Source organism: Aphelocoma coerulescens, chromosome 2, assembly GCF_041296385.1.
Source record: "Aphelocoma coerulescens isolate FSJ_1873_10779 chromosome 2, UR_Acoe_1.0, whole genome shotgun sequence".
Classification (NCBI taxonomy): Eukaryota; Metazoa; Chordata; class Aves; order Passeriformes; family Corvidae; genus Aphelocoma; species Aphelocoma coerulescens.
The window spans coordinates 119,001,689-119,028,580 of NC_091015.1; the positions used below are offsets into that span (position 1 = coordinate 119,001,689).

General features: G+C 36.7%; 1 protein-coding gene across 3 annotated transcripts in view; it reads left to right on the forward strand.

The window, feature by feature from the left end:
* The window catches only part of MIB1 (MIB E3 ubiquitin protein ligase 1), a 72,152-nt gene that overhangs the window by 6,301 nt on the left and 38,959 nt on the right, over positions 1–26,892 (forward strand). For all 3 annotated transcript variants that reach the window (XM_069004599.1, XM_069004601.1, XM_069004598.1), the window contains exons 2-11: positions 3,053–3,224; positions 5,942–6,071; positions 7,868–7,972; positions 15,460–15,526; positions 16,776–16,980; positions 18,439–18,622; positions 18,929–19,073; positions 20,179–20,312; positions 21,144–21,251; positions 24,940–25,137. In XM_069004599.1, the coding sequence (XP_068860700.1) occupies positions 3,053–3,224; positions 5,942–6,071; positions 7,868–7,972; positions 15,460–15,526; positions 16,776–16,980; positions 18,439–18,622; positions 18,929–19,073; positions 20,179–20,312; positions 21,144–21,251; positions 24,940–25,137 (1,448 nt within the window). The remainder of the gene's footprint in view (positions 1–3,052; positions 3,225–5,941; positions 6,072–7,867; positions 7,973–15,459; positions 15,527–16,775; positions 16,981–18,438; positions 18,623–18,928; positions 19,074–20,178; positions 20,313–21,143; positions 21,252–24,939; positions 25,138–26,892) is intronic.

Here is a 26,892-nt window from a genome sequence, read left to right on the forward strand (position 1 = left end):
GGAATGGAGTACAGCTGTCTCTGTGAAGAAGATGAAGTATAGGGAGAAGGTGTTTTTGTTTTCCTCACCATCCTCTTTTTTTTTTAATTAGCTGTATATTTTCCCCAAGTCAAATCTTTTTTGCCTGTGATGGTAGTTGGTAAATAATCTCACTCTTAGCTTGACCTAAGTTGTTTCATTTTGTTTCACTCTTTGTCCTGTTGAGGAGGGAGAGTGAGAGACTGGTAGGGTGGACACCTGACAGCCAGCCAAGGTCAACCTACCACACTTGTGTACCTATAATACCTAGAAAAACTTAAAAATAGGTAAATTCTTTCAATCTTCTTTAACATGTATTATTGATCTAAAGAATTTTGTTTGTATTATAACCATGAATAAGAGTTTAGTTTCACATTATGTGAACAGTAGTAGCACCTTGTTTTACCCTTTTTTATTAGCAGATGAAGTTTAAGGTCTCTTAGTCCCCTATCACCAGAAGCACACAAATCTACTTCTTCCTCCCAATGTCTGGTGCAGCAGTTAGACATTCTGTAACAGGATTGCTTGCCTGCTCCTACCCTGCAATTCTTTGTTTCTCATGGTGATAGTGTTGTGCAGCACCTCAAACAGTGGGATTGGGAAACCAGTTCAGCTGAATATTTTTCCTCCTGACTATTTTCCAGCCTGGTATGTTTCTTGATGCAGTTTGCATCCCAGCTCTGCAAAAACCTTTTGCTCACATAATGGAAAGAATGGAGCAGCATGGTCAGGTGAGGCATGCACTGAAGTGGGTGTTGCTGCTGGAATTGTGTCAGGGAATGGATTAAGAAAGGCCATATCTATCAGGATGGTGTTTAGGGATCTGTGAGATACAGATATGTCCCTTTAGATCAGACACTTCAAGTACAGACATGTACTGTTCTTTTTTTAAGTCCCAGACACTATGGTCAGTAAAATGACTTGAGTCAAATATCTTTGTACATTTTTTTTCTTGATCTTTCCTAAAGAAATTTTGCTGAGTTTTTGCATAGCAGCTTTTGCCTCAGTGGCTAGAATTGTTTAGTTTTTATTTAAGTTTACAGTGAGATGACCTATTCTATGTCACACAATTCCTGATTATACCTCTCTTTTTGCCCTTTTTCCTGCTGTTTGGTCAAGTGGAAGAATCTTACAGCACCCAATTCCTTGGTCCTTTCACATCCAGAATAAATGTATTCCTTGGCCAAATGTCTTTCCTGAAGTTCAGCAGGCATTGAAAAAAAATAAAATCCAAAGATGTGTAACTTCTCTGTTTCTATGTGAAATACCAATTTAGCAATCAGTTAGAAATAAAAGCAAAACAAATACCACCTCTCAACCCCAAGCACCATAACTAGTTAGACTTCTTAAACAAGGTGACAAAAACACTAACAAGATATCTGAGTGCTTTTAATGTACCCGCTCTTGAAGAATTTGGCTTTGAAGCAAAAAAAAAAGTAAAATGCTTCAATCCCCAGTGCGAGAGAGATGTACTGAGAATCAAGTGAAGGGCTGCACTTGTGTTGTAAAGAATCTTAAGGGCATGTGGTACAGGAAGAGACTGAGGGGTCTTGGTGGTGCTTAGCCTGGAGAACAGAAGGCTCAGGGAGATCTTAAGAATGTATATAAATACCTGATGAATGTTGTAAAGAGGATGGAGCCAGGCTCTTTTTAGTGGTGTCAGGTGAAAGGGCAAAAGAGGCATTGGGCTCAAATTGAAATACAGGAATTTCCACTGAAACATAAGAAGAAACATTTTTGTTCTAGAGATGGTGTGGAACGTGCTGGAATATGCTGTGTTGTGGAGTCTGTTCTTGGTGGTGCTCAAAACCTTGACTGGATACAGTCCTGGGCAGCCAGCTCTAGTTTACCTTGCTTGGAACAGTGGCCATTGGAAGAGACAATTTCCAAAGGTTACTTCCAGCCTCAGCTGTTACGTGTTTCTGTGAAGTGATCAAACAAGAAAGCATTTCCTTCAGTTTTGCCTTTCCAACTGTTGGTTTTTCTTTGCTACAGATGGTTTAGCTGTTGGATGTAAGTGACTAATAGCTTTACGGTGAATTTGGCAGTCATTTCTCAAAACATCCCTTCTGGGGGGGGCAAAATCCATTCTTTTTCCTCACTTAATTTCAAGTTGATCTGGGTTTTTTTTAAGGGGGAGTGGGAAAATTCTATGTTACTCTTAGTGCTCATTTCTGTCGAGTGCTACAGACTGAATCCTAGTGCTTCTCTCTTCTATTGCTCAATTTTTTTCCAAACAGCAGTAGAATTTGATTTTTTTTTTTAGTAAACTTGTGGCTGTTCACTGAATTCAAAATTGGTGGATGGAAACTTTGTGACTGATCGTTTTCACTCTGCTGTAGCTTGGCAGAGCTCTAAGACTGCTTCAGTCTTGGGATCAGTTTTTGTGGAAGGCTTGGCAGAGCCCATGCTGGTGGGTTACATCTGGTCTGTCTCTGGCACATTTCTTTTTAAAAACAAAACCAGAATAACAGTAAAATGCTTCAAAAATGGTAAGAGATTTTCATGCAGCTAATGGCATCTATCCAAGAGAGCTTAATTTTTTTCCTGTGTAAAAAAGCATAGAGGCAAGCACTCATCTTTTCTAGGGTACAAAATGTGTAAGTCAAACCAGTAATTTTCAGGCTGCCACACACAGTTGGGCGCAGTAGTCTTTGTGATATAATGTGTTGATAGCCATACTCCAGAGATAAAATTCTAGATTGCCCTGTGTATTTTGATAAATGCATTACTGACCCTTTAACTTGTAGTTAAAAGATTTCTCCTTTTCTTTCTCTCCTTTGTATAGATGGAAGGAAACAGACATAGCTTTCTCAGTTTTTTAAGCTGAGAGAAGATAGAATATTTCCGGAACAGACTGACAACTGGAGATATGAGGCAAAGTCCTCTATCTTTTCCCCTCAGTGATATAGGCTGTTCTTTGTTGTTAACTTTCTAGTTTATGGTTTCAAATTGTAATGGTGTACAACAGAAGTCTGCATAGTGATGCAGCAAAGTTTTTAGTTTTTTTGTTCTTTTTGCTTTCCTTCCACAGGTATCAAGCATGATGGCACTATGTGTGACACTTGTCGACAGCAGCCTATCATTGGCATCCGATGGAAATGTGCTGAATGCACCAATTATGACTTGTGCACAGTTTGCTATCACGGGGACAAGCATCACTTGAGGCATCGTTTTTACAGAATTACCACACCAGGAAGTGAAAGGTAAAACCTAACTTTTTCCTCGTGAAATCAAGTAGAAACAGGTATTTGTAGTAAGCTTTTAAACTGAACATTTGGTTGCTGAAATTTGGATTAGGTAAGAGAGTGGTTTGAGGTTTGATTCTGTTTCTGGTTCTACCCCCTTGTGAAGGAGGATAGCTAGGATAAGTCTTTGGATCTTGGAAAACATGGAAATTTTAGGAAGAATGGAGTATAGGAAAAAGTTAGGATATGATTATTCAGTTTTGCTTAATTTCCTTGAGGTCTTCCTAGTTGTTGTGTTCTCGTATGGCAGCTTTAAAACAAAGGCAACTACCTTTACACTATATGTAGTCACAAAAAGATTTGTCAGTGAATTTCTGAATGTGAAAGTTAATTAAGTTCAATAATGGTGTGGACAGACTGAGGGAAAATACCCTCCTTGAAGATGATGGAAAACAGAATGATCTGGAAATAACTTGAATTTAAATGCTTAAACTGCTCACTACAGGAAGCAGAGAAAAGACACTGTAGGGTTGTTCTACTCTAGCCGTGGTTTTCATGTTCTTAAGCATCTATTTTCATCTCTCAGTGGAAAACGCTGAACAAAATTGCATTTGGTGTGTTCTTGCATAGCTGTTCTTGACTTTAAACAACTTACCTCAATCCAAAGCCCCTCTCTGTCATGATTTAGCTACCACATAAGTGAGAACAGTGATAGTTGCCTGCTGCTAAATACTTGGAGATCTATGGAAAAGCACTGCGTCAAGGCTACGTGCTCTGGTGTCACCTCTGTGATTTGTTTCCTGAATGTTCTTTCATTAAATCATCAAAATCTTTTTTTTTTAGATATGGTACTTGTTTGAATGTGACACGTGTAAGACAGCACTTGTATATTTTTCTTGGAGAATTTAGATTTACAAGTATGCTGTAAATTAGCAATGTGCTTTAATCAGTTCTTTTACAGTTAAGGGAAGTGGCTGGACCACACAACCTGAGGTCTCACATTGTGTCTCGTAGGGTTTGTGTTTATATTCTCAAGTGTTTGCTTAAAAGTTTTAACTCTGGCTCAGATGCCCAGGTCAGTGGCTTAACTGAAAAGTAAAAACTTTCTTGTTGTTGTTTGTTTTTGTTTTTGTTTCTGTTTTGTTTGCTTGTTTGTTTTTTTGCAGGATCACACCGGTATATTTAGGTACCAAATGGGTATCATAAAACTTAGGCTCAATTGGAATGTTGAATGCAGAAGAAGAGTTAGAAGTTGTACTTAGAAATGCTGGCTTAGTGTAATTAAAGGAGAATAGGTGACAAAATACAAATTTGTTTTCTATTTATTTCTCTTTTAAAAGTCGCATTGCTTTTGAGAATGCTTGCCAGACTTCTCTGCTTTCTTAAGCTGAAGTTTCCTTTGTAGTTTCAAGAGGTTGGTTATGGTGAATGCAACACAAGTTTTAGTTTTGAAGATAATTGTACACTGTGTATAATACTGCTGGAATTTTTTTGCATCTTGTCACTTTCTCCCTTTCTTTGTTTACTCTCACTGAGCTCTTATCTAGAAGGCAGCTTCTTCTGCCAAGGAGCTGTTTCTATTGGATCAAGCTTAGCTGAGAAAAAATGATGGAAGTTAACTGTTTTAGGGAGGAGAAAAGGGCAAAGCAGTGCTGTTGAATTTGAGGGATGTCTCACAGGAAAAATGGCAAGAGGCGTGTAAGAAGGTGTTGATGAAGGGAAGCATAAGCTCTTTATATTTTATTTTTGAGTCTGGGATATGATATGGGTGGCATAATGAAGTAAGGTATGCAGGTTTGTGTCTCAGTTTTGTAGGTGTTGAGAACTTTTAAAGAAGCTTCTCTAAACAAGATTTCTTTGTGTTTTCAATAACTCTTCTACTTTTCTTAGAAAAAAAATGACCAGTATTTTCATGCGCTCTTTGCATTGATTGTAACAGTTGAACTTTCTCCTTGTGTGCCATCTGCTGGATGTTAAAAGTTAGCAGGAGGCTGAGAAATTTCCTGAAGTGGTCAGGAAATATTCTGAATGTCAGCTGAAAAATTCTTTTGTCTGGCAACATGTTCCTGGCATGAAGTAAGAAACCTTGTTGCATGAAAATTGGTGGCTTTTGAGATGATTATTTCTAGTTAAATAATCGTGAACTGTTCTGTTTAGGCTTATCTACTTCAGTCCTGCTGAAGTCAGAAGGAAAATAAGAGGTTTGCTTTAAAAAAAAACCAATATGACTGAAAAAATGGATGTTAACATATTGACTTAAATTTGCCAAGAGATGCTGTAAAAAGCATGTAGAATATAAACTGAGGGAGGAGGGAAAAGAGATGCTCTTAATAGCATAATTCTGAATAAAAGTGACAGGGCAGTTGTGGGACAGAAGTATTGGCTTAGACTGCATCTAAGAGAAACAGAAATGTGTTTATATGGCTGCATGTACTTTAATGAGTTTAATAATACAAGTACAGATCTATATGCAAGCATTTACAAGATGAATGCTGGTAGTAGAAAGTTCAGAGAAAAAATGTTAGAATTAAAAAACTAATTGTAAACATACAATAAATCAGATTTTGGAAGCTTGTGGTTTTTTGTCTTGTGTACTGCTTGTGTGATTCATGCACTGAAATCTGCAGTTGTGGGTTATTTTTGTTTTAAGATGCTCTCCTTCCCATCCCCAAAGATTTGTTTTGGACTTCCTTTATTATCTTGACATTTGTGGGTTCTTCTTTTAATGACTTCAGGGTATTGTTGGAGTCTCGACGTAAATCAAAGAAAATTACAGCAAGAGGAATCTTTGCAGGTGCCAGGGTGGTGCGAGGAGTTGACTGGCAATGGGAAGATCAAGATGGTGGCAATGGGCGTAGAGGAAAGGTAAAAATAAAACTGGTTTAAATAAAAAGATGCACCTTTCTGTGCTTGTGTTAATAGCCTCAGAGGCCTTTATAATTGTAGAGTAAAAATACAATCAGAAAAGTTACTATTTTAATTGGCTGGACATTTTTTAATCTTATCCTGTAATACTTAATCATTTAGAAAGAGGAGGGCGTGTAGACCATAGCTAGTTCTTTTACATTTCCATTTTTTACAATATCAACACAGAATTTTTAAAATTATTATATTTGTCATGGTTGTCTGTTTAAGACTGACTTGTAACAACATTAAGATCTTGAGCATATTTCAGCATTACTAGGGAGGTGGTATACAGAGCTATCAAGAGTAGCCCTTTGTAGTCATCACTGCATTCTGTAGTCTTATTGCTTGTGGGGCAGCACATTTGTGTATCTCTTGCTCTTGGTTTTCAGTGCTGGCACCCTAGGGTTTTGTTTTTCACCTAATGATTATAAGGACTTCTCCAGTTTAAAATTAAAAGCTTTGTAAGTTCTGGGTGTGGATATTACGTTACCGGCTTAGGACAATATATTGAGTGCTTTTGATGCAGTGCTATAGTAAAAATATTTGGATTTATTGAAAATTGTATGGAATGATAAGTTAATAATTATAACCCTTGCATATTTTCCATTTACAACTTCCATTTACCTTGAGAACTAATGAAGGTTTGTTCTAAGTATGAACATACAACAGGCAGTGTAAATTATACTATGACTTTTTTCACCAAGTTTGAGAATTGGATGCCCTTATATCTTGGTGACCTGGTGTTTTCTGTTGAATTTATTTTTAGTACACTTAAACAGCATTTAAAGGAGAGTGAAAAGTTCCTGAATATGGTATTTAGCCTATTTTATATTCTTGTTTGGCTTATGTTATATCCTAGACATTTATGGAAGCCTTAGGACTTCGGGGGATTTAATTTTGAATTTTACTGAAAGGAAATAGTAAGTTTAAATCTCTTAAAGCAAGGGATATTTCAATGCAGCTTTTTTCATCTCGATTGTTTACCCCTTCCCCTGTCAAGATACATTGAAATCTCTGAAACTTTGCAGAATAAGAGTCTTATCCTGCACGGTCTGCTTTGTGAACTAAATTTGTATTAGAGGAACTGTTTGCCTGTGCATCTGAAAACATATATAAATGCATATAAATGTTTTTAAATGAGGAAATGTGTGTTGTAGATAGCAGAAACACTGTTTAAATAAATATAAATAAGAGTGAAAGCAAATTCTGGAAACGGATTTTTTTTTTTTTTTAAATAATGGAATTGTTTTCAGAATTTGGTGCATGGCCTCCTGATTTGAGAAATGTCAGGGAAAGACATTTCCACTCTCCTTTTGTACTGGTGTTAAACATACTGGCTTTGGAAATAAAGCTTTGTCTCTTAACACAGTGTACAACCGCCAGGCTAATGCAGGTTAAACCAGACATACTGAAGCAATTAGAATAGTTTTCATCCTGTTTTTCTTAGTTAAATGCTGCTTCTGGTAAAAGAAAACATATCAAAGCAGTTCAGATTTTGTTCTCTGCTTGCGTAGTTAGATAACCTACCAAATACACAAAAGAAAAATAGGCCTTCAGAGCATTCAGGCTGCTGTCTTAACATACCTAGGGAACACTTGTATCAAGCAGAAAACAGCTTCACAATGAATTTTATCAGGTTTAGTAGAACTGCGATATCATTAATTATTTTGAAGAGATGAGTAAATTTTTAAGTTCAAATTGTGCTTTTGGGTCTTTGCTCTAGAAACCATTTTTGTATTCTTACTACTGAATAGGTGACTGAAATCCAAGATTGGAGTGCGTCGAGTCCACATAGTGCAGCATATGTTCTTTGGGACAATGGTGCTAAAAACCTTTACAGAGTTGGCTTTGAGGGCATGGTAAGTATAAAAGAGTACAAAGGGTAAAATGCATGATGGGGGAAGGGCAGTAAGAATAACTTGTGCTTTATGGTCCTGCTTTATAATATGCTTTGTCAGTTTGCATACTGGTAGTCAGGTCATTGTGAATCCAGCTGTGAGGGTCATGCATATGTATTAGTAAGAAAGTCTGATCTGGGAATTTATTAAATATAAATAACTACAAGTTAAGAGCTGCTTTCTGCCATAGTAAATATTTGTATCACACACGTTTATCTTTCTGTGCTACTGTTGTGTTTAAATTAAAATTCAGAAAAGAAGGGCAAGCATAGTTACAAACTTTAAAAAAAACCCCTGTTCTTCATCTCCTGAACTCTTCAGTTGACTTCAAATTTTGGTGTGATTACTGCAAGATTTGCAGTTTTTAAGTTACTGTCAACACTTGGAATCCTATTGAGAGCAATTTTCTTTTTGCAAATGGAAAGGTGTTGAATTAAATTATGACCTTAATTTGCTTTAGCACTAAATTTTCTGTTTCCTTTTGAAGCTTCTCCAGCAACTTTTCCAGCTTTAGAGAGAAAATGAGTCCGACTCTAGCCTAAGTGCCTTCTGTTGCTGGGTTTTCTTATCCTAATGTGGGTCAAGGAAAGGTTACTTTGATTATCAGCTGCTTAAAACATCTTCATTAGCATTTTCTCTGCATGATTTTTGTTTGATTGTGCAGAGGAAAACCATGTTAACTTAACATTGAAGTGTCATCTTGTCAGATGTGTAACAACAGTAATAAGATGTTAAACAATGGCTAGTTACTTTTTTGAATGTAAACTATTTGGCCTTATAGCCTCACTTAAAGTTTATATTTAAAAAATGAAAATAAATACCACTTTTGCAGTAAATGCATACTTTAGTGTTACATTTTAAAAGAGTAAACATGTTTAGTGCAGGTCAGCTTTTCTGATGCATGAAGATGCTAGGGGTAAAATATGAGTCAGTATTAAATTATGTGCTTCATGGTGTCCCCCAGTTCTAAATAAAATTCCTTATATACTGACCAAAATGAATGTACGTTGTGTTGTGTAGTATAACATTAAATTAATGTTTGGTATCTTTCCTCTTGTGGTATGTGGAACAGTAACACAGTTACAAAATCTAGATAGAATGAGATACAGATCAGCTGATTTTTTTGTTGTTGTGGTTGTTATGACTTCAGTTGCTATGTTAAAATTTTTGGACTACATAGTAAAAGGCTGTGGAATCATTGAAGATTCCTTCTGGCCTCAGGAAAAAAATATATTTGAGATAAGTTATATTCTCTTTTGATATAGTTATTTCCTTAATAAAAAATAAAATATTTTAAAATCAGCTATATTCTGTTTCCAAACTTTTACCACCTCTGAAAGTGTTAAATATATCTAGAAAACTTCATTAAGTACTGCAACTGTAAATTTGAAGGGGTGAGGGTGACCTTTCACACAAGTTTCATAGAAATAAAAGTATTTGGTCGGTCAAGTAAAAAAAAAAGCCTGTTAAACTGTGTGAGACTACGTATATAGATGTTACATTTAGGATAATAGAGGACACAGTATGTCCATGTGGATGTACAGAAAGGATAATTTGAGGCTGTGTAAGTAGTGCTTACCTGATAATGTAATTGTAATCCATTCCTACACTAATTTTATCTTTGATATTTTCATCAAATGCAATTTTCACTTCAGACAGAATGGATTCTTGGATATCTATGAGAGTCATTTGAATGTAATGCTTAATTTTATAACTGATTAATAACTTGCTAAGTGTACAATTCATGATTATTATTTACTACTATTTATGTGCTGTTATGTAAAGCTGAGACTGTCAGAAAGTTCATATAAAGTTGGGACAAACTTGTTTTGGTGCTTGGAAATTGGTTTAAAAGGTCCAGAGAATGTGGAATCAACAATACTCAAGAGTGTGTGCCCATGTAAATACAGCTGGGAAGAGACCCTGACTTGCAAATGGATGACACTTGACTCATGCTAATGGAGCTGATTAAAGAAACACAGCTCATTATTGTAAGTCAGTGTTCTTGTTTGATAGCTGATAGGCTGCATCTGGTCCTCAAAATTAATCTATCTGGCCTGCCAGCTTTGGAGAGATGAGACTTGGCATGTGGGGCAGCAGGTGCTGGCTGAAAACTTCCATTTATTTCTGGTCAGATACTTGGAGGTTTTATTTGTGTTTGCTGTGTTTACATATGAAGTGGCTGAGAGGTGCATCTTGTCTCTCTCTCTCTTTTTTTTTTTTTTTTCTTTTTTTTTTTTTTTTTTTTTTTTGGGAGAAGTGTGACATTTAAATCTGGGAGGTTCTGTTGCCGTAGACCACAAATTCCTGAATTGAAATCTGTGTTTATGATGCTGTTAGGTCAGGTAAAATGCTTGCTACATCCTTAGTAAGAACAAACCACTGTTGGCTAGTATAGTTGGTTACACTACTCACATTTCTTACCTATATGTGTTCAGAGTCCTGAGCCAAACGGAGCTGTCAAGCACATAACCTGCTTTAGAAATGTGTGGATATATCCTTTCACAGTAAAGAGAGGTCATATGGAATTAAAAAGTTAATGGAAAGACTGTGATTTTGCTTTTGGGGCTTGTGTCTAGATATTATTTCTTCGTATCACGTGAGCTGAGGATGTAAAGTTGGTAACGTCCATTGGTTTTCAGTGGAAAATAGTTCCATTGTCAGGAGTGTCCTAAATCAATTTCATTATTTAGGAATCAGTTTCTTTCAGTATTTCCTTGCTCTGTACCGCTTGCCTTTTTTTTGCTGTGATTAGCCTCTCTTTGTTTCTCGTTATGGAGGATTGTGCTTTCATCTGCGTAGCCTCTGAAAGTTATTAAAGCCTCTGTAGTTATTATCCATCATTGTCACAGTAATCTGTAAGCCATCTGTTTTGGTGTACTTTTTTCCACAAATTCCAAATAGTGACTGCATAGGGGAAATTGAGATTGCCTGCCTCCGGGTGATTGATAACTAATGTCTGTTCATCAACTTTTATTTGAATTACCCATGAAGTTATTCTTTGAAATTGCTCGAGAGGATTTTAAGAATTACTTGTTACCACTTCCTTTTTTTAAATAAAATCGAGGTAAATGTCTTGGTATACTGGGCATTTTATGTGAGTGTTACAAAATATACAGAAATACGCCTTCCACTGCAGTTAAAACTGTCAGATCTGTAATGTCAGTCAAATCTTCAGTTCTCTGGTCATTTATCTTGTCACCACAACAATGAAAGTAAGGTATTTAGGAAGGAAACACAAGAATTTTCATTATTTTTTTAGTTTAGTGTCCTTGTATTTCTTCCAGGTGCTGACCATAATTGTTTTAAAAAACAAAATCAAGAATTTTTGGCCACCTTTACTCAAGCAGCAGATGTTTTTTAATACGTTACCTGTGGTGTAAGTTAGATGTCAGTAAGAAAATTAAGTGATCAGTTGTTTTGGAATCCAGAGAATAACGAGATACTTGAGTTAACCGTGTGCATTTATTTGCATTTGTCAGTAGACTTTGTTTTGCTGCTTCTTGCTGTAGTCACATTTCTCCTGTAGACTCAACCAAATCAAGTTTTTCATCTTTCTGAGTTGAGAAGAAAAATATTTCCATTTAGTAGAAATGTATCTATTGATCGTTTTCCAATTTTATTTATAGTATTAGCTGACAAGGAAGACTGCATCTTCCTTTTAAAAAAAAGTAACACATGCAAAACTTTTGTAAGTGCCTATAATAAACAGTAAGGTTATAAACCATTCACTTGGGATTTGCCTGAAGTCTGGTTTCCTCTGTAAGAAACTGTTGTTATTGTTTCTGTACCTCATACCTCTTTGTCATTTCAGTCACTTTCTCTACCGTCTTCTACTTTCTCCTTTTATTGCTTCACTTCTCAGTTTCAAGAAGCTGGGAAAAGGATTTGAGTTCCTGAAGTTTGAAATATGGCATTTCTTATAAACCTTTAGCTAAAACTTACGGATTTATCCAGTCTCTTGTTGCCTTCATCTGGTGACAAAGCAGCATGCACTGAACGTTTTCCATGTGCCTCCTAAGGGCTGATTTCCTTGCCTAAAGCTGTTGTGAGTTTAAAGACTTGAAGTGCCCTTCACTGTGTGTATTCACTGCCACCTTGAACAACTGCAGCTGTGGCACTATTTGTGCAGGTGTATCTGTAAGATCAGTGTTAATTTCTCTCCTGATATTTGCTGCTGGTGTTAGATGATGTATCAGTGCATCTGGATCAAACATTCCTCTTTTTCTTAGCAGCACACCTCAGTTCTCTTATCAAGTCTGTAGACCCTCCCTCTCTGGTCTGATGGATGGCATTCCATATTGATTGGAATAACTTAATAGTTATTCCTGTAGTCAACTGCTCCTTCAGCTTTGTTTTCCTCCTGGAGGTTGGGGATAATGGTGCTTTTACACCATCTGCCAGCACTGCCGACGTTGCTCTACATTTTTTCATTCTCTGAAGCTTTATGAAGATGAAATTACTGTTGTTTATTTTCATTGGTGTAATTGGATGGTATGTCAAAGTAAAGTGTTACATTTACTGTATTTCCCATTTGACTGAGCAAGTCGTGATCTCTATGTGATACAGTCACATACTGCTGGAATGCAGATTTTTGGGAAGTTAAAATGTGGATGCTAGAAGACCAAAGTTCTCCACTGTAGGCAAGAACCATTACTACCCATTCTTCATGTGCATCTGCTGTGACTACTGACCTTTGAGCTGTGCTGTCCAATGTCTGGTTCCCATGCAGTTCCTTGAGTTCTCATTCATCACCTGCTTAACTGGGCTTTCCATCTCTAATTGTACACAAATTCTACAAAGTCTATAGTTTGCTTTTCTGTTTCCCAAAAGAATTCTACTTGGGATTTATCAAATGATTTCTCTATCGAGTCATTGTAGAAAAGCTGATTTGTTCATCTCCACCATGTATTTTCGTTACACTCAGCCTCAGTTGTTCTTTCTCTGGTGGTATCACTGTGAGTCTAAAGCTTGTATTCTAACATCCCTTGTTTTGGTACTTCCCCTTTTGCACTTGCACGTCTCCAGACAATCTGCTATTTTGATTCATTTAGAAGTCTCAGGGTGACTCATATAACTTGTAGAAATCCCAGTGGAGTTTTCTGAAGTGCAAAGCCTGGTGCATCCAGGCTCCGTCCCTGTATGGTTTTGCTCCATGTGCACTAGGGGGGCCTCTTGCCGTGAGTCCTCAGAGTAGGGTGACCAGGAGCTTACCAACATCCCTGATTTTGTACTTAAACTACTTGAGCAGGAGAGTGCTTATTTTCCTTTTCTGATTAGTGTAACAGCTGCATGCTAGAAGGAAAACTGTAGTTGCTTATCCAGCTTTTGTGGTACTGAAATACAGCTAAATGCAGTTTTTTGTCTTAAAACTCCAGAATCTTGTTTGGGTTTGGTTATATTTTAAGGCATTTGCAAGCCTTTATCATGTTGATAATACTTTTCTTAGTAGTGCTGTTTGCCAAATTGCCAAAGGAACTCTGCTTATATGCTGTATATGTTTGTTTTGTACTGCCTTAATATCTGTCAGTGTCTTATCTTTCTGTGTGGTTTGGGTCCTCCATTTTTCCGTTTAAAGCTTCTGGGAAAAGAGAAATAAAAAGAATGTTCCCTTGCTTTTCTGCAATAGTTAGATCAGACTCTTGTTTTATTCTTTAGCAATATAACATTGACTACATCATGTAAGTGAAAGGAAGACAGTTGTGAAGCTGAGGTTGGACACCAAACTACCACTTAGTTTTTCAACCAAGCATATCATTATACTCCAGAAATAAACTGTGTGCAGGGCACAGTACAGGCAGGATAAAATACAAGTACAGGTTTCTGGGTTTGGTTTTGTTTCTATAAAGTTTAAGAGACTGTAATGAGCTTCCTAGTAATGTCAGCTGCAAAATAGTAATTAGCCTTTTAATGAACATTTTGTTTGTTCTGCTAGGTTTTAGCCATCAGTCTGCTCAGTGCATTAACACTTACTGTAACACAAGCGATCTTTCACCCTGATTTTGCCTGGCAGGGAGGAGAAATTTTTGGACCCTCCTGCACTCTATTCTTAGTGTTCTGAAGAATGTGACAGCAGCTCTTGCATGTGCACCCCTCCTTGTCTCCTTCACAGACAGCTGGTTGTTGCCTGACACGGAGGGCTTGTATTCAGTGGGTGAGACGCAGTGCTCCCGGGCACATTCAGTCTCCCTCGTTCCCGGGGAATGAATGAGTTTGCCATCTGGGATGGTCCGCGCAGCCCCTTTGTCTGCAGCCGAGCTAAATCCAGCACCTGCCCACCGGGTGGCAGCATCCTGTCACAAGCCTTCTGCTGCTGCACTGAGCAAGCTCTTTCTCTGGTTTCTCAGGGGATTTGAAGAGCGGCTAAATCTCATTATTTTCCTCTGGCTGTCTTCATCGTTTTTCTAAAGTGGCGTTACATTCTTTGTAGATCAGGACATACACTGAATTTTGTATTGTTTCTGGCTGCTTAACACTTGCCAAGGGTGGTATTGTGCTCATCAGAGCCTTGATGGTTTGGAAGACTTCAGAGTTTTCATTTTAATCTTTCTGCAGGAGGACAGTCTGTCAGTAAATCTTAGGCATGGGTAAAAGAATTGTCAAGTATTTGTTTAGTTATGGTTAATTATGTCATTACCACCACCTGTCCCCTACTTCCTCCCCCATGCCATAGAATATTCTGACACATTTTGCAGTTTCCAATCTCCTTCCCAACTTACTGTGCACACAAAAATGCCCTTTGTTTAGTGAGCATTGTTTCATAAAGAACAATGGCAGATGGTAGTCATTTGGAGTTAAGCATTACACAGGGCAAAAACGTAAAGGAAAGGAGACTTATAGAAAATCCTCTGGCTTTATGAATAGGAGTTGGTTACCACACTTAAAAATTCTCTTTCTCATAATATGAAACAATTTTATGGAGGATGAGCTTTAGAACTTCTCTCTTTAAAAAGAACATATTTACCTCAGTGTAGTGTTTTGTTGGTTTTTTTGAAGTAATAGCCTTCTGCATATTCTTAGTTGAAAAGTTTTATTTTATAGAATTTGAGTGACAGGTTTTCTCCAAGTTAAACATGGATCTGTCAAAAAGTGTTGGGAAGTGGGCAGCACTGGCATGCATTAAATGTTTCCTTGCTTGTGTTCACAGAATTCTTTTTTAAAAGGAAAAATAACTTCATAGAACAATGCAAAGGTGCTTTGTGTTATTTTAATTCCCGTCTTTGAACTAAAACTGTCTCATCCTTTATAGCCTCCTATATTAGTAAAGGTTATTAGAGTCTTGAGAATGTCAAGGCTGATTGGAAAGTATTTGAGATTGTGTGCATCACAGGACATGTTCTTTGTACACATAACTTTCAGCCTTTCTTAATTGAATATTTCAGTTCTAGTTTCACTGACCTGGAGACTTGGTCACTGAGGACTAAAGTTGTCTCAATCTCTCTCTGTAGTCTGACCTAAAATGTGTTCAAGATGCAAAAGGAGGCTCTTTCTACAGAGACCATTGTCCTGTGCTAGGTAAGTTGAAGGTGAAGTAAATTAATGTTGGTTTGTATTAATTATACTCACTCTGGATTTCTCTTTTCTTTTTAAATGTCTTCTAAAAGGACTGTCCTTACTAGTGAAATGTAAATAGTAACATTTCTATGCACTAATGATAAATTGTCATACTTTTCTAAATTGTATTTGGTATTAGTGTGCCAAGGAGATGGCAAGAGAGCTTTTAAGTGTTCATTAAGTTATAAATTGTGTTGCTTGTCCTGTGCACTGTATTTCTAAAAAGCCAAACATAGCTGTGCACTCTTATAAAAGTGGCTTGAATAGTCGTCCATGTTCAGTGAAGCAGCATGTGTACATGGCCAAAACAAGAGTCACTTGAACATATGCTGTAGCCTGTTATTTTGTAGTAATACTCTGGTGTATGTTGTGACATCCTGGTTCAGATTTTCTGTATCAGCTGTTGCACTGACTCATTCTTCTTAGTGTCTTAGTTGTGCTGTAGACATCTACAGAGTATAAAAATGGTTGACAAGTGTTTCGGTTTTTTGAAATATGGGCAAGTTGGGATAAAGGTTGTAGATCATTGGGCACAAATGTACTAATTATTAATGTGCATTTCCTTGGCAAAACACTGGGTCATATAACTGTATACTACAGTAAGTTTTGCTTTTCTTCTTGAATTTCTTACTCTACTTACATGCTTAAAAAACCTTAGCAGATAATGCTGGTTTTTCTAAAGTGATGATAATTTTCTGTTTACAAGTCTTAATCAAACTCCTTGCGCAAATGCTTGAGGTATGACCAACAAGCACTTTTGTTTCATTGACACCAGAGCTTTTTTATATCTAGATGTCTAACACCATATGATACCTTTTAAGATCCCAGTTAGAGCCCATAGTGGAGCTAGTCACAAATATTTAGCATTTGCCAGCATCATTGCTATTTGCCTTGAAAACTCAACAAGAAACACGCAATTCCATTGGCAGAGTTTCAGAAGTTTTTTTACCTGTTGGCCATTACATTTACGGAGACTGGTGTGGAGTCACCATCTCTGGAAGTGTTGAAAAAGATGTGGATAGGGTACTTGGAACGTGGTTCAATGGTGAGTGTGGTGGTAGTGGTGCTGGGTTGGTGGTTGGATTTGAAAATCTCAAAGGTCTTTTGTAGCCTTAACAATTCTGTGAGACTTAGAAATTAACGTCTGTTCTTTAAATTGCCTGGAAAGTTAGTATGGTGATGTAAACTTTTTTTCCTTACTCTCTTTCAGGTGAGCAAAATGGTAACAGAAACCCTGGTGGGCTGCAAATAGGTGACCTTGTAAACATTGACCTCGACTTGGAAATTGTGCAGTCTTTGCAGCATGGCCATGGAGGGTGGACTGATGGCATGTTTGAAACTTTAACAACAACCGGAACAGTTTGTGGCATCGATGAGGACCATGACATTGTAGTACAATATCCAAGTGGCAACAGGTTTGTTAGATAGCCTTCATTGTTGCTTCTAACAAACTTCCCTTGCCTTCAGTGCTTGTGATTACTTGGTGCCAGAAGCTTTCTCTTCTCCGTTTGTGTCTGTTAAGATTTCCTTCTAGATGTGTTATGAGGACTTGTCTTGGAGGATGCTTTAGTGGAAAAAGGAAGTTTGCTGCCCCTCTGACTTGGTGAAAATTTGAGTTCAAAATAAGAAATTATGTTCTGGGCTATCTTATTTGCAAAATGTAGTGTTTTAAGCAGTAACTTCTTTTTTAATTACAAATTATCTATCCCATGGTTTCAAGAGGAAAGGTAATAGCAATTCCTTGTGGGGTTTCAGGAGAATAGGTTAAGAAGACAGGTGACAAACTTTGGGGAGATCTTGTCTAAACTGGAGTCACCTTGGCGTGATCCATATCTAACCTTATATTATTCAAAGGAATGTTAGTTTATGTAAATACAGACCGAGAATAGGTGGCATTAGGGAAGCTAAAACCACTCCTTGCAAGAAGTTCAGGTTTGAATCTTGCTTAGCTGCATCCATGTTAACAAGATTCAAACCCAGCTGTGCCAGCTGGGTTTGAATCTGATATGGCCACATGTTTTCTGTTCTCTTGCTCTCAAGTATTTGGCTTACCTTTAAAAAGTAGCAGTGAATGGAATATAATTTCAATTGTATATGGAGCTTGACCTGTTCAGTTTGTCCAGAAAGAATTAACAGTACATTATTCATTCAGGATTTCCCTCAAGATATTGTTTGTTAATATTGCAAAGTAATGAAGAACAAAGCTGTTTTCCCAGCTAAAGAGATGCAAGTCGCTTTTCTTCTCATAGTCGTCAGCAGAGTCAGTGACAGGAGCTGCTGTGTCTTGTGGTTTCCTCCCTGACTAAATAGCTAAATGCCTCTAAATCAGTAAAATTTATAGTACCAATAGGATAGTTTTATTGAAATTTGAGGTCTATCTGGGACATCCATTTAGTTGAAGAGTACTTTTATAACTTAATGTTGCATCTTTTGACCTTGGGGGAGGGGCCAAAATTCTGTGTTCTCCCGTGTTGTTTCCTGACAGTTCAGTCCTTTGTGAGACAGCTTGGATCTCCTGCTTTTCAACCAGTTATTTCCTATTCTCAGAAAAATAAATCAACTGTATAGCTACTTTCAGTAGTTTTACATTGGTGTCAGCTTGCTTCCCCTTAGGCAGGATATTTCTTAATTGCCTTACAAATGTGTATCTGTGAAGATTATCCTTGAAGTTAATTAATGAGCCACAATTAATGAATTAATGAGCCACAGGCAAGTTTATGGACAAAAAATGCGTAACAATAAATATAGTATCCATAGTAGCTAATCACAGAAAGTTTGTAGGCATACAAGCAGAAACTTGTCCAACAGATAGTTTTTAAACATATATTTCACTTTGTATGTTTAAAATCTACTTTAAATGATTCATTGTTTAGGTGGACATTTAATCCAGCTGTTCTCACCAAGGCCAACGTTGTCCGAAGTGGAGATGCTGCTCAAGGTGCAGAAGGAGGTACCTCTCAATTCCAAGTGGGTGACCTTGTTCAAGTATGTTACGACCTGGAGCGAATCAAGCTTCTCCAGAGAGGCCATGGAGAGTGGGCTGAGGCAATGCTTCCCGTGAGTAGCTGTGCGTTTGCATTCATAGAATGGTAAAGCTTGTACAGTATTTCTGGTTATGGTTGGTAATATACCTGGAGGCTGTGGGAGTCTAAAAGGGATTTTCTTCCAAGTTGAAGTGTATTTCATGAAACACAGTGTAATATTTGCTCAGGTGTAGCAGTCTGCTTAGCCTAATGAAACCTATCTAAAGGTAGCAGTGACTGTACTGCTAAACAATGGACTTCATAAAATTTATATAAAACAATCTGATTTCTAAATATTTTATTTTTAATATTATTTGCATTTGATTTTTTTTTAATTCAGACTTTAGGTAAAGTTGGTCGGGTTCAGCAGATCTATTCAGACAGTGACTTAAAGGTAGAGGTTTGTGGGACATCTTGGACCTATAATCCAGCAGCTGTCTCAAAGGTGGCATCAGCAGGATCTGCTATAAGTAATGCATCTGGTGGTAAGTTTGAAGAATAACCAGTAATACATGTATGACAAGTAATTGTATTAATTAAAAAGTTGTTATTAGGTACTAATACATTGTTTGTATGCAAGGTTAGTGATAGACTTGGAGTTTAGTTAATTGAAGTTGTACTTGAGAAAGATAGGAAAAAAAGCTTGCAGTCAATATGGAGATGTTGTTATATTGGTCAGGTGCTGCTGTTTGGTCACAGTGCAGGTGTGTCTTTGGAGGTCCAGTCTAAGGACTTCAAAATGATTGGAAGGGACATTAGTTTGAAATAGGGACTAAGGCACGAAGAGAATGTTACTGGCAGTAACAAGCAGCCTCCTTGTTTAATAGGTGGTTTAAGATAGCAAGTATAAGTAAGGGATCTGTTGCAGGTTGTTACTCAGGATATTTATTTCTTCAAAATTTCTGTCTTAAAATTTAGTCAGACATCCTCTGAGTAATTACAGTGGGATTTTTTTGGTGTCTATGTAATCACGCTTCAGTTTTGTTGAACATGCTGTCATTCATATAATAACAAGGCAGAAAGACTGTCCAATGTGTTTTATGTTCTGTTGGCAGTTTCACAGATCAATTGAAACTAGAGTTTTTCCTTTTTTAAGTCATAGCTAGTTGTTTTTTCCTCTTCAAATATTTGCTTTAATGCCAATAAACCTTCCTACATAGTTTTCTGGATTTTTTTCCTAAGGAGGCATCTATGCAGTGAGTTTTCTCAATAAAGAACTAAGTCACAGTGGCCATAAAACTATCTAGAAGAGTAATACAACTCAGTGTTTCGAATCGCAGAAGACAGGCTATACCCGATGTTAGAAAGTCTCTTATAGCAAGTTGTCTTCATGCTTTTGTGGGAGAAAAGCTATTCATGGTTCAGTTGTCTTTGTTTTGAAGTGTCTAATGTGGCAGTCTGCCCTGTCTAAAGGGTACTGGGGTGTAGCTCTTACTTTGAACTCAGTAATATTTTACAGCTGCCATTTTATGGTGGTTTGTGTATTAGTATGTACATGGCCTTAGAAACACCAGAAATGTAGCCAGGTTTTTTTCTGTTCCTGTGTAATTAGAGTTGTAATCTTAGTTGTCTTTTGTTTAATAATTACAGAGAGATTGTCCCAGCTATTGAAAAAATTATTTGAAACCCAAGAATCTGGAGATCTCAATGAAGAGTTGGTTAAAGCTGCTGCCAATGGAGACGTTGCTAAAGTGGAAGACTTGCTAAAGAGGCCAGATGTAGATGTGAGTGTTTTGTTTTGGGAGTACGTCTTTTGGGGACCTGTAGTGCTAAAGGAAGTGCAGCTGTTCTGAATACTCCTTGCCAGTCAGTAGTGTGCCTTCTTAGAAGTAGTACAGTTAGTTCCAGTGTCTTTTCTCCCATTTGTTGTCCTATGAAATGTGTGGGCTGTGTGAACATAGAGCTGTACATACTTTCGTGCTGGACAGATTTTGTATTCTTTTGTCTGCCATGAATTAAAATACTTTTCAACCTCTGGCTGCCAGAGTTGGTGCAGAGACCCAAATGTTCAGAATTACTGAAGGGTCTTCAAATTCTTGTGTTTCAAGGGGGATAGAAGGAAGGAGGATAGATTTTATGGTTGTTGTTGTTTTTGTTTAGTTTTATTAACTCATGCGGTAAATCATCTAATCTGTTCTCGTTCAGATTCCTTTTACCAACTTGTCTAATTACCTAATACTGAAAAGTCTAAAAGAAAATGCTTAATAATCATAGGACTTCATTTCAGGAACATGTTTTAAAGTCACAGTTTTTCTCACTACAGCAGTAGTAATGCTCACAGTTAAGAGTCTGAACTTCAGTTCTGAGCACTGATTTGGATGTCTTAATGTTTGTTATAAATCCATTTCTTTTTCTCTCCTTCAATCTAGCTAATACTATAGAAATGAAATAGAGAAGATGTAGGAGATCACCTATCTGTGCCAGGAAGGCAGCTAAGAATTGTTAATTTGATTCTGTGATATGTGTGCTGTTGCTTTAAGTTTTCTCCTGCTAAACAGCCTCACAGGTACGTGCGTGTGTGTCTTGCAACTCACCTCCAAGTGTTGGTGTTCCAGGTGAATGGGCAATGTGCTGGACACACAGCTATGCAAGCTGCAAGCCAGAATGGCCATGTCGACATTTTGAAGTTGCTTCTGAAACAGAACGTGGATGTAGAAGCAGAGGTAACCTAAAAATTTCAAGATACGCTTCATGTGTCCTTAAACTTAGTTACATGCATGACAATTCTACTTGACTTGCCTTCTTTTTAAATGTCAGAGAATGAAAAACTGCTTTTAATATTGTGATTGTGTGCCCAAATTAGACTCCTACTAACAGTATTATAAAGGGTCAATATCTAATTCTTTAACACTTCTTCTTAAATGAAATACAATACTAACATAATAGAGCTATGTAAACCAGTATGTGTTGAAGGCCCTTCTTTCTTTCCTTTGTTTCATTTCAACAATAGAATGCAATAGGACCTCTGCCTGTGGCATTGAGGGAAAAAGATGTTGTCAGATGCTGCATCTCCGACTTCAGATGCTTGCCATGCTTCTTATACAGTGTTCAGTTAGGAGAAATCTTTCAATTCTTAACTAAAGCAAGTTTAAGCAGAAAGTAATAGCAGTATCTTTGGGTAGGAACTGCCAGCTCTGCTTCCAGATTTTCAGTGCATTTTTTCTTAACCTCACCGAAAATGGAAGGGTTTATCTTGTTTAGGCTTTTTAGAATAATTGTTTGTGAGAATTCTCTATCAGCATACTGTGATACTTGCATTTTGAGTTGATTTTTACTCAATTATTTACACAGAATGCACTGATATTGCAACCATTTCTCATTTTGTGATTCACAAAAAGAATCTGTCAAATTTGATTTATTAAGAATAAAAATTGAAGCCTTGTGGAATGCTGAGAAACTAATTGTGCACCCAGTTGTTGGCATAACAGAAAAATAACTTCACATGCTTTGGCATCTAGCATTATATTGTATTTGATATACAGAAGTTATAGAATATTAAAACGTTAATGAAGCAATGTAATTCTTGGAACCAACATTATTTTAATATTTACAGATACACCATTAATTTATAAAGATTTCCTGCTAAATTCTAAAGATGGCTTAGATTGATGCAATACATACTTGCTGTGGTCTGATTTCTGTGAAGTAACTTCATTTTAGAAGTAGTGCTTTCACTGCAGTACAAAGCATATACTGTTAAAATTAGACTAAACTGCTTTTCATCTGTACTGTGGTGTTCAGAGCTGCCATGTTAATCAAGTAGTGGACTGAAGAAAGGGTTAGAAGCATTAAAGAGGTAGGTAGAAGCACTACTTAAACAGTTGGAAGACAATACACCTGGTAATCTGCTAGCACTAGAATTGTGAAGAGTTTCATGTTTGCTCAGGCTTCAGAAGCACCATCACACTAGCAGAAAAACAATTGTCAGGGATTTTATTTGAGTTTTAAAGCCTTTTTCACATAACTGTGTTGCTTAAGTGAATGTGTTATTCCCACTTAATTATATAATTGCCTTGGTTATTACAATATTAATAATTCTGATAATATTATTAGATTAGTAGTTACAGTTTTCAGGCTTTAAAAAATGTAAGCTGTTTATAAATATTTTTGTATACTTATAATGTTTATAAACATAATTGTTTATAAAATGCAAAGATCCAGCAGAGCCATCCCATTAAGCAGAGAGCAAAAATTTAGTCCATTTACTTCACCATTGTGGTCTGTGGTATGGAAGCAGAAGATAAAAATCCTTACTTTCCTTGCATTATAGCTAAGTTGGATATTTTTACATTTATATATGTTATATATGTTCATGATGACATTTTCTGGGGATGCCCTCGTTGTCTCCTGTGTTTTTCTCTGATGTCTTAATGTAGAGTACAAGTGGCCTCTGTTCAGTCAGAAAACAGTTTGTTATTGACATAGCTCAAAAAGCCTGATACAGATATTACATAGTAAAAATATGTAACTTTCTAGGCTGCAGAAATTACTGGTTGTAAGTTATGATATTGACAGTACTGACAATATTGTACTGTTGGCATGTATAGAAATGTAGTGCTTTTACTATTGAGATTTATATCTAAATATAAGTCTTAGGACAGATGACTTACTAGATGCTAGCTTTTTCTAGATGAATTATTGCTACTGGGTAGGATTTAGCTCCTGAGATTATTTGTTTTGTTGATCTTGGACCTCTGCTCATTAAAGTAGGAATTCAAACATTAAGATGTAATAAAATCAGGGGGTTGTGTCTCAAGATTTAAATATGTTTAAACTAAACCATTCAATAATTATATGGGGTTCATTCATAAATATCTTGGTGTACTTTGCAGACTGCAAATATGAAAAGACAAATTACCGTGCATCTGTGAAACCAAGTGCTCTGTAAATACAAGTCTTGTAGCAGTTTAGGACTACTGGCATACTGTTGATAAGGTTTGCCTTATAATGATCCTTATACCCAGATGAAAAATATAGAGAAGTTCCCCTTTCTGATCCTTTCCCCTTCCAAATGGGCAAGCTTTGGCTTCTTTTGACTGTTTGTTCATGTTAGATGAGCCTGAGAAGGAGTCCTGAGATCTGAGAAGGCAACTTGGTAGAATGAGTTGATTTGGAAGGAATAAAAGTATCTTTTCAAAAGCTGTTGAAACTGCTATTTAGTGCCCTGACCATTTGAAAACCATATCCATATTTTCAAAAAGGTACATTTGAAACTTAGGGCAATAAGTCTTCTTCCACCATTTTAAATGCTGTAACTAGTCTCATTGTGCAAATACAGTTTATGCTAAGAGCTATTAATTTTTGCATCAGTGTAAAATATATTAGAAATGGGTTTTATATAATAAATACTTTTGAGAGATGTTGCTGAAGAAGCAAATGGATGAGAAACTAAGCTAACTCAGGAGTGCCAGTGAGCCCTTGATAAGTCATGGGTTTTATTTTATAATTTTCAGTGTTTCTTTTTTTTCAAAATTGAATCCTACAAATGGATGGTTATATGAAACTATGCACAAATACTCAGAAACTAGCTTATGGAAGTTATTTCATCATGTATAACTTCCATTTTACGTTTATCTTTTGTATACTGACATTAATGCTGAAATCACTTGATTGATATTTTAAAATGATTCATGCTGTACAGTCAACTTTTATGAATGTTAAAATAGCCTAAACTGACAAATTTTACTTTCATACTTTAATTCTCAATTTGGGTGAAACTGAAACAAACTGAATCAGAGTTTTAATGTTGTGAATCATCATCACAGAATCAGAACTTCTACTTAATGTCATCATCAATCACAAATCTCCTTTGGAAAATGTTTATTAAGTGAAAACTAAGACACATAATAAATCCTTATAAATACTAACCTAATTGTATGAACAAAGAAATACTCATGTCTTGCATTATGATTTGGAATCTGTAAGGCTTCCCAGGTTACAGGAAGAACTACCCTGGGATATTAAGTGTAATACTGTTTGGGCATTAGATTTTTTTTGTGGGTTTTTTGGTTTTTTTATTTTGAGTTTTTTCTTGACAGTGGTTGTTTTGTAGTAGAAACCCAAATAAATCCATTTGAGTTTGAGGAACACATCACACAAAGATTCAGGGCAATAGTTGTACATGCTGTAGAGTATCTTATGTTGTAGAAGATGTGTGTTTATATATGAACTGATTCTTCATCCTCTATTGCTGCTGTTTGAGCAATTATTTAATTAGGTATTTTAATGGTATTATGGTAGTTTAATTTTTCTTCTTACATCAAATATGTACAGTTGTTAGTTGAAATTAATCTTATTTAAATGCAAAGGAAATGTGAAATACACTGGGTGAAGTGAATGTTCCTCCTTTAGGACAAGGATGGAGACAGGGCCGTCCATCATGCAGCCTTCGGTGACGAGGGTGCTGTGATCGAGGTTTTGCACCGAGGCAGCGCAGATTTGAACGCTCGCAACAAGCGCAGGCAGACTCCACTCCATATTGCTGTCAACAAAGGTCACCTGCAGGTTGTCAAGACTTTACTGGACTTTGGCTGCCATCCCAGTCTCCAGGTAAAGTAAATTTTAAAGTAGGTTCACTTCTCAGCCTACTGAACTCTATGATTTGCTGCATGGAGGTGATAAAAATTTATGGAAAATGGGATTGAAAGAAACAGACACCGTAAAGTTGTCTCTCCCAACTTTTACCCCAACTTGTGATCAGCTGTAACAAAAATGCTATTTAAGTCTGTTTGTTTCTTGACAGCTAGACTGACACCTGGTTTACTCTAGACAGTTGATATTAATTGGTATTTTCACAGACTGTAGTTATTTCTAATTGTTAACCTTCCCTCCAGATTAATTACTCATATATTGAACCCACAACTGTTTGCTCCTTCTGCAAGCTACAGTTTAGCAGGCTGATGATACTGTGGAATGTTTTGTTAAAAGAAACTTTTAATTTTTTTCTTAAAGTTGACCTATCATTGATAGAACTATTTAGTCAGATTCACTTTCAAATATTCAGCTTTTTATCTAGAAAGTCCTCGTGCGTAGGATCTCAAGTACTATAATTTCACAGGGAATTTCAGCTGTAATGAAGGTGATGGAAGCAGCAACATAAGTCCTGTTAAGAAGGTAGAGTGGAAATGTGCTGTCAGATAAGGAGGTATCCATCCGCACTGCTGAATGCAGCTGCATGCTCCTCATTAGTAAAACAAATGAGAATGGGTAAATTTGAAGAGATTTGCATCAGAAAGACAAAGCTGTAGTGGCCTGGGCAAATCAAGATATGCAGTAATAACACCTTGCCTCCTTGTTTTGCCATGTCAGTAATCAGATTTTTTGGAAGCTGTATATCCACGTAAAAGAAGATGAGCAAAAACTTTTTTGAAATTAGTGAGCACACTGATTGTTCATTTATCTCCTTCTGCCTGACTCTTAAGGTTCTGTCTTGATCTTGCTGAGGTTGAGCTGTTATGTCCATCCAGATCCTGTTTAGTATTTGTTGAACAGTAGATATAATAAGGAATCTGATGTGCTGAGACCAGTAAAGGGTGACTGTAAGTCACATAGGAACGTATGGGTAGCCAAAGTGGATTTGCCTGAGTTTAAATTACAGAATTCTGCTTCAGTTGAAAAAGTCAGTAGAATGGTGCTATGACGCTCCATCTGGAAAAATATAATTGCTGTTGAAAAGAATGAACTTAGAGATTCAGCGTGTGTGCTGAGGAGCTGTGATGTGCAAATGTGAGTAGGTGATTGATTTGGTCAATGAGAGCACAGGGGAGTAAGACTGAGGCATGACTGGAATTTAACTGGCCAGCACTCTACTACTGCAGCAACTTCCCTGTGTAAACAGAAACATATGTTAGTTTGTAAACAGGAAATTCAGGAAATATGATCAATTAAACCATATAAAAGCTACATGATTTCGTTCTAGCTAATTGCTTCACACTGGTTCAAGTGTTTCCATATTCTGGCACTTTTTGTTTGGCAGGTTTTGATTCTCACTCTAGAAATCTGTTTTCGTACTAGTGTACTGCTAAAATGTTCAGTTTCTGTGTTAGTCAGCTAGCAGTTGAGTCAGTGTTGGTGACAAAAGACTTCCTGACTTATATGGTGCAAGAATTTTACTGGAACATAAATCTAGTGATTTTTGCCTATGTAGCTGCAACTAAGCTTAAATGGATGTGTTTTCTCGCTGTTAGTCTAGGGCATTCCTCTTCAGTCCAGCCATTTGAGTCCTTGAATATGTACAAAGCCCTTTTCTAGGAGTAAAAAGTACTTTTTCCTTGTTTGGGATATTTGAAACATAAAACATCAAGC